Source organism: Orbicella faveolata, unplaced genomic scaffold (assembly GCF_042242905.1).
Source record: "Orbicella faveolata isolate gen_17 unplaced genomic scaffold, um_ofav_v1 contig_25, whole genome shotgun sequence".
NCBI lineage: Eukaryota > Metazoa > Cnidaria > Anthozoa > Scleractinia > Merulinidae > Orbicella > Orbicella faveolata.
Genome location: NW_028301553.1, coordinates 19,176,513 through 19,185,000, shown reverse-complemented (window position 1 = coordinate 19,185,000; position 8,488 = coordinate 19,176,513). Strand labels below are relative to the sequence as shown.

Below are 8,488 nucleotides of genomic sequence, written 5' to 3'. Positions count from 1 at the left end.
GCCGGGATTGTCTGAAAGAGATATGCGAGGAATTTTCCAATGAAGGTAACACCAGCGATTGTCATGGCGTCACGATATTTTAGAATTCGACTTCGGGTCAATGACGTACACTTTGTTTCTGGAGTTTGGACAGAACTTTTCTACGTTAATCTAGATTAAGGCTCGGTGCAGATATTCGTGGAATATAACTCGTAATCGCCTGTTCCAAAAAGAAATCTGCGACTTGCTTCAAGCAAAATGGCATTGAAGGGAAGGTTAGAGCTCGTGTCTATTATTTAAGACATTTTCCAGGATTATCAGTTCGCAAAGTAGCAGATCTTTGTGTTGTTCCATGGAATAGTGTTAAATAAATTGACTGAAACTCACTGAATCAGATATATCACCATTACAGACATTATTACACGCGACACGACAACTTCCGGATTCCATGTGTTTGCAACCTAACCTTACCTGTTCTTCCCAAGTGGCAGAAGGTACAAAATTTCTCACTTCACATTATTTGAAATGCAGGATGGAAGCAATTTGGTGGCAAAATAGTCGAGTTTGACACTTGAAATATGGTTAACCGTTTGCCGGGGACAATAAGTTAACTACGTAACTACCCTTTCTATTTCAATTGAACGGTTAACCATATAAGCCTTCCCGCAAAGCTCTCTTTTGCTCCGTAGTTCTTGATCCCAGACAATGTTAAATGGTTTTTCGTAATGCCTATAAAGCGGAATAAGGTCTAATTCGAATGACACGAAGCAGTTTGGAACCAAAATGTTTTACCAGTAATGGTTAATCGTAAGGATTAATCGCGGCGGTTAACCCGGTGACACTTCTGAAGCCGAGAACACACCTCGCTTTATACGCGTTCCGGTATTAGAGGGGAAAACGAAGAGAGACATGCCTGATTTAATCGCGTTTAGGTAGCAGCAACGCTTTATTGCTGTCCACAGATAAACTCCGCGAAACAACGAGGACAAGGCGAAAGTATCGGCCACTTGCTCGGTACCAACTGTGTCAACCAAATTTGCATCATTTCTGTTTCGCGCGAATCAACCACCCCCTCTAAAGACGTAGACAAGGTCATCTTTTTCAGTGCAGGAAATAGAAACATCCTTTTCAAACACAATATCTTGTGCATAGTTGAATTTTACGGGGGAGCAAGTGGGTCGTTAGCCCCTCGAGAGGCAACAGAAGATCATGTCATGGACTTATCAACCGCCTACCCTAGAAGGTCATTTAGAAATATGACTTTACGTTTTTTAGTGCTTACCCAAGTAAACCTTGCCATTGCATGCCGTTTCCGGCTTTTTAGTAGCGCTCGTTAGCTGTACCTGCGTGACGGTACAACTTCCTTCTTCTCCATCCTTTGTTAGAGCGAGTGGTGTGACATTCTTGTTTCAGACAATCCTAGACAAAAAAGTTGGGACACGAAGCAAGTTCTCCCCTCCCCCGCTTTCAATGTTGATAATCAGGTGATTTTTCTCCCTTTTTGTTGGAAAAAACGCGATCTTTTCTAACATTGATTTCACCATATCAAATCGATCCCAGACTGCATCTGTGTAAGCTTGTCTTTGTTGCAAAAGCGCGGAATTTCTGCCTAGAAGAGTAATTCTTAAACTAGATATCGTTTGTAAGCTACAAGAATTTACAGCCTGGAGAGCTCGAATTAACAAACGATACTTTGTCAGGTTTACCTTTGTCGTCAATAGGCTGATTGTCTTGGAGTTCTTCAGCGGCAGAAAACCTGTGATTTACCCCTAAATAACAATAGAAATTCATTATGATATAAGGATATCAGCTCTGGTTTAAGGTCTCCACCATTTTAGAAGCAAATTTAGCCCCGATTTTACACCTAGCTAGGAATTTACGAAAAGTTTTAACGCGGTAAGTTAAGGCATACCGATACACCAGGCAAGAGATACATAAGAATTTTCAAGGTGAACCAAAAAGTAAATGGGAATTGGGGCTTGAAACATTAAAAGGGACTAAGACTAAGCCAAAAATATACCTGGTAAAGTTTTGCCTTTTCCTTGATGTAATTCCCTCACACCTTCGCTGCTACTCCCCGCCGATCCACTGTCGCTTTCATGATCACTGGCACTACTGCCATCTGAACTCTCATCTTCACTGCTCCAGCTGCCTTTACGCGAATCTCCTACATCACCTTGCAAATCATCACAAACTACAGCAAGTTGAAGAGGACTTGCATCCACAGACTCATCAGCAGTATTCAGTACACTGGTATGCGTGTTCAGAGCACTAGTGAACTTCCGGCCAGGCGAGTCAGCAAGGCTTAGGTCAGCGGTGTTAAGCCTTGATGGACCTTTCACCTGTGATTGGTCTGTTACTATAAAATGTTAATAATACTCAGAACCTTTGTATCGAATCAACAAGATACGACCAGGCTGAAAATTAACTGTTAACTGGAGAAAGCAATCAAATGATTTTCATTAGCTTTCATTATAAAGTATTAACAAACGAAAGGACGAAAACACTCTTGCTTTATGGGTTTATAAGCGAGCTGGGAAACCTATGCACAAAAGGAAGGTAATATTATAAGGAAATTTGTTTCAACTCACTTATGGTAACATCTGAAGATAAAAAGTACATATTACGCTTGTCTTTACTACGACGTGCTGTACCTTAGTACAACCTTCGCTAACTGTCTAATAATATTACCTTTAGCCTGTAGTGCACTTAGCATGTACGGTCATCATATGATTATAAGTAAGCTCATACAAAATTGCAAAATCGGTCTCACTAGAATTTGTTAAAATAAAACATACCGCTTTCAGCTTGTGAGAATGATGTAGACGCCGACAGTTGTGTACGGTGGGTTGACGGGATGGAAACCGGAGTAGGATCAACAACAGTTTCTTCTTGTTTCTGATCTTGTGGTTGCATAGACATTGGGAGGGAGGGTGGCGCTGATGTCTCTTTGCTCTTCTGTCGGAAAAGACGTTGAACGCAACAAAGCTTCAGTGCCGCTCATAATTACCTTACCTCAAGTCATGAGTTAAATATATCAACATACAATCAATGGACCTGACACTAGTGCTCTCCCTCATTTCACAGCAGAAGAATCAAATGACATATTTTTTTAGTACTAGTTGTGTACAGCTAGTAGCTATCCTACCGGTTGTCTTGTCACTTTGGGCTTCTGCATCTTCTTAGCTCGTGCAGCTGCTGCGCTGGCTTGATGGATTTTTTCTTGAAAAAAAAAAAAAAAAAATCAAAATCGTCTTTTATACACCGAATATAAGAGTCATATTTTATCTAACATCAGATATATGTCACGTGCTTTTACACTTGCTAATATATAGATTTAGCCAAGCCTAAAAGCGGAGCTCCTGATTAAATAATTAACCATGAATAAAGAGGATATTTTTCCCTAGATCAGAAACTCAAAAATGATCAAGTGTCAGCATGTGATTGTTCAGTGTGTGGTCTCACTATTTTTTCTAGTTACATTTTAACAAACCATACCTAATGAGTGTACCCAAGATTGCGGAAATTACGCAGGCAATATATCAGGGACTTTCCAAGAGACGATTGTGCAAGGAATATGTCGGAAGAAAAGTCAACAACGCGTCAGGGTTTAATTTGCGCCGAAATTTTGCCTTTGCATTTACTCCCTCCCTCTACCCTAGAGTAATAACCTAGCTTGAGCCCGCGATCCAATCGAAAACCAAATCAAAAAAGCACGCGACCTCGAAGAGCTCTTGACCTGTGCCCGCGACATGGTCATGTGAAACTGGTCAGCGGATACCTTGTTTTGACAGCTGTCAATTAATTATAACATGGATGTCTAATATCAAAGATATACCTATGGTAATAGTGTTACTCTCTTATTTTTCAAGGTATGGGGCTTGGCGTAGGGACGTGCGGACAGTCACGTGACAACCAAAACTTTTCAGATCGATGGGTTACCAAATTTTCTAGGGTATGGGGCTCCGCTCGCTCGCCTTGGGCGCGCAGGAGCTCCGCTACATCGAAAGTTGAGATGACCTTGCTTTGATACAGACCTTTCTGCTTTTCTCATTTAAATGCAAAGTAGTCAGCATTAGAGCAACTTGATTTACACAACAGCATCGAGGTCTGTATCAAAGCAAGGTCACCTCCACTCTCGCTGCCATTCAAAGGCCAGGCCACTGAGCGGCCAACTGTAAATGGTCTACTGCAATTTAAAATAATTAAGACATGGTAAATTCACAAAAAGAGAAAGAATTGGACAACAAATTAAGGATTGTCCTTAATTCGAGAGGTTGCACGCCCACAACCCTCAAATTAAGGCGTGGAAATACTTTATCAATTAATCGTCTTACCAAATTCTTCCTCGGAGCGGTTCCGGTGAAGATATATCCAGACTTTCCTGTTGCTGTCGTATTTAACACACGGATCACGTTCATAGTGAAGCCTGTCTAAAGCACCGCTGACAACTGTATGAATCTGCTCACAAAAATACAAACGTCCGAACACATTTTGAGTTAACAACACTAACAACACTGTGAATCATAGTAATTATATCCTAGCATATTACGACGAAGAGTTAAAATCGTACTAGAAGTTACGATATTATAAGTGAAATGCTGGCGCATTGTAATCTAGCGTAAGACATCATGAAATAAATACTTGAAACTTATTGTTTCGCACAGTCGCTAAAGGTTACTTGTTCCTGATAAATTTATTTCACAGTAAATATGAAAAAGTTAAATTTTCTTCACCACTGCACATAGTTTTTTGGAAACTCGTAAAAGCACACAACGCTTTTTTCATAATCCTCTGCTAATAAGTAGTAGTCAGTGCTCACAACTCATGCTTTTTAACACCACGACAAGAAGCAGTCAAACACTTCTCATCACAAGATTAGTATGTCTGTCTGATGTAGCCTCTTCCTGGCGTTCAGTTAGTTGGGGCGCACCCGCGGTATCATGGCAGGTGGATTGGTAGTGTTTGGAAATCGCGGTCTTACGTTGGCGCTTTGAAAGAAAACCTCATCAACCTATACATTTTCTGAAAGCTTAATAGCTACAGAATACAACCATATCTTTGAAATTTTCTAAGAAGTTACTGTCGCAACGATATGAAAAGAAATACCCAGAAAGACTGCTTCACTTAAACTGGTTCGCTTCCGCGCGTGAATTATCGGCGCGATTATCATCGGAAATGTTTTCTCACACATAACCCTCAAAAAGGGTGGCGGCGATTTTCCAGATGTGGGTTGCGTTTTCACTAGGCCGATTAACTAGCTGAACATTCTTTCCGGGTGTTTGTTTGGAGAACAACATCTGCTAGTTAAAACGTGACATCTGTTTCCACAGGAAATTTAACCCAGAGTTTAACCCTGACTCAAGATTCAAATTTCCAAAGCACGCAACTTTCAAAAATGGCTGAGAGAGGACGCGCTTTTAATGACTTCTCTTGTATTGTTTGTAGCTATATTTATGCGAAGGAGATCGAGAAGGCATTTTTTCCAGAGGATGCGGTTAATGTCCCCAGAAATGAAGAAGATGCGACGAAATGTTGTAATGAAGGAACTCGTTCTCCACGGCCACGCCGTGTCATAGGTAGGGTCCTGGCCGAGGAACTGGAGAATCTAACGACACTGTAGGAATGGTAAACCGAAATAAATGAGGACTGTTGAACTCGTCTGCCGTTTTTAACGTTCTGCTTCGCAAACTGAACCATGATACGAGCGTCTGGTAAATGCTATTGCCAGATTCTTTGGCAGGAGTCTGTCACTTCGCACAATGAGATTGACTGCGGCATTTACCAGGACAAGTTATACCATCTCCCGAGGTAGTAATATCTAGATTTAGGCCAGCCTAAAAGCGTAGCTCCTGGGCCGGGTTGTTCAAAGCCCGATTAAGCTAACCCAGGAAAAGGTAGAATTTTGAAGTTTTCTGTATATTGTTTGGCCTTCTGTTTTGAGTTTTAATAATCATCATATACACAAAACAAAGCATCAAAAAACATTTGTATAGGAGAAAAAGTTATAATTCGGTTAACTTTTAATCCTGAGTTTTAACCGGCTTCCGAACAATCCTGCCCTGTTTTCGACAAGTTAACCTGACATGAGCCGCGATCCAATCAAAAACCAGCATTTGGTCAGCGGTCAACTTAAAAAAAACGTGACTTCGATGAGTTGTAAACTTGAGCCCGCGATATGGCACGTAATACCGGTTAGTGGATACTTTGTTTTGACAGGTGTCAATTGATCATAACATGGATGTCCAATATCAAAGAAGTACACGGTAAAAAAAGGCTCCCTGATAAGAAATAACACGCAAACTGCGGTGATAAACATGACAATAAAACACATGTTAAAAAACAAAGTTCATTTACTTGACGTTTCGTATGTGACCGTTAGGAATAGAAGTAACAACTAAATTTTAATTTAAAATAAGTAACTAATTAACAATTACAATGACAGAAGCTGAGAAAAATTTGCATCTAAAGAATGCAAACTAATACAGATAAAGCTTTTCGCTGCTTACATTATCATTTAGGGCGGGTTTTAACTCCCTTATTAGCAGAGTCTCTTATCTTATCTTCTGAAGATGTATGTTGAAACATACGAAACGTCAAGTAAATGAACTTTGTTTTTTAACATGCGTTTTATTGTCATGTTTATCACTGCAGTTTGCGTGTTATTTCTTATCAAGCTACGATGGCCAAAGAAAAAGAGTATTTAAAAGGCTGCCTGTCTCTGTCAACCTAATAGGCACCCTAGGACACCAGGACGGGACGAGCTAGGGCGGCTACCGGAAGTAAATTTATTCAACCGGGCATGCGCACGAGAACTCTCGACTTATCTCTCTGCCGTCCTCGTCTCAATCTCGTTCCCAGAGGCCTCGTTCCCCTTGACCAGCGGTCGGAAAACGAGTGCTCTGGGAGCAACCATTTCAGGCATGCGCCATAGATGCAGGCAGAATCACCAGAATTCAGGTATTTCAAAATGGTTGCTCCCAGACCTCTCGTTTTCCAACCGCTGGTCAAGGGGAACGAAGACTCTGGCAACGAGATTGTCCTCGTCTCGTCGAGGACGCCATTACACTGAAAATTATGCACTCTAAAACAACCCAATGTACGTATGTAACTCTCACACTCCCCTCCAAACCGGACTAAAAATCACAAACCGGCAACATACACGTCACTCTTTATTTTTCAATTACCAAAGTCCTTGTGTTTATATATACATACCTTGTGTTTCTCACGTACCATTTACCTTTATAACGAGAAATTTGTTGATTGGCTGTTCATAGTAGATCCAATCTGATTGGTGTGACCTACATACATCTCTCACTCACTCACTCACTCACTCACTCACCCCTTGACCCGTCCATAATATACCCGACGCGCCGACTAAGAGGTATTTTTTTTACAAAAAAATAACTCAAAAATAACTCAAAAAGGAAAAAGAAAGAAAAATGAAAGTGACTGCAATGAGTGAAGGCTAACAACTAAGAAGTGTAATCCATTCCTTCTAGTCGTTCGCCGTCAGTTTAATCACGTGACTGTCCATTATTCCCAGATTTCGTTCTTCACAGAAAACCAAGGTGGTGACGTTCGAACTTCTTAATTCAGATCTTAAAATATGGGTACACAAGTGTGATTTCTTTATTCAATTCATTACGTCAATACAAAGATATGCGTATACACTATTTCTTATGAAGAAATAGTTTCTCGATGAGATAGAAATAGAAACTCTTCAGCATTGAGTTTCTTGTCTAAACTAGCTCGGACTGCTCGAGCTCTGATGACAGTGTAAACAAATACAAACACAAAATTTAAAAACATTTGGCGACGCGCGCGCCGTCTTGCAGGGTCGCTGGTCAAAACTTTGTTGCCTCAAGAAATATTTGTTACAAGTGTTGGCGATCTGAAATTGAATTCTTAGTGTCGTCAACAGTTCAAATGCATTTCCTGGAAAATGTTTTGTTCAGTACAAGTTAATACTTAATTAATTAAAAATACTTTCACCGCAGACTATAATCTATTCATCGTTAGTTCAACCTCACGTGCAGATCGCTGACATTCGATCAAACAGTTTTCTATCCAGCCATTCAAACACTACCAAAGTAGACCAGACATGCGAAGTACGCGCGTGAACGCGCTGCTCTAATCTTTGATTACTACAAGTTAATAATAACCTGCTTGTTACTCGGGCTTCCGGAAAGGTTTAGTGGGTCATAGTGTCGCGCGTCGTAGCGGAGCAGCGCGAAAACTGGGGATGATAAACAACAACATGAAGACGGAACAGTGACAAAACTATGGCTAATGACTTAACAAGCAACTGCATGATGCTCAGACGAACACCTCAGGTGTTGAAGAAATCGGGATCAAAAAAGGAGAAGCAATTAATTACCTGGCATTCACCGTCCGAATCGTCCATGTTTGTGTTGAAAAACAGAGAGCTGTAAAGCGACGTGACGCAATTGGCGGGAAAGAAGAGGAGCCTGCACTCATTATAGTCAGTTGAATGAATACCCAACGT

At 40.8% G+C, this 8,488-nt stretch overlaps 1 protein-coding gene across 3 annotated transcripts in view; it reads right to left on the bottom strand.

Annotated features, from left to right (window-relative positions):
* LOC110065573 (nuclear factor related to kappa-B-binding protein-like) overlaps positions 1-8,488 on the bottom strand; it is a 173,532-nt gene that overhangs the window by 3,417 nt on the left and 161,627 nt on the right. For 2 of the 3 annotated variants that reach the window (XM_089293602.1, XM_089293604.1), the window contains 5 exons: positions 4,317-4,440; positions 3,128-3,201; positions 2,778-2,937; positions 2,000-2,338; positions 1,686-1,748 (listed from right to left, as the gene is read on the bottom strand). In XM_089293602.1, coding sequence (XP_089149728.1) covers positions 1,686-1,748; positions 2,000-2,338; positions 2,778-2,937; positions 3,128-3,201; positions 4,317-4,440 — 760 coding nt within the window. The remainder of the gene's footprint in view (positions 1-1,685; positions 1,749-1,999; positions 2,339-2,777; positions 2,938-3,127; positions 3,202-4,316; positions 4,441-8,488) is intronic. The other variant, XM_089293603.1, reaches the window with a different exon arrangement.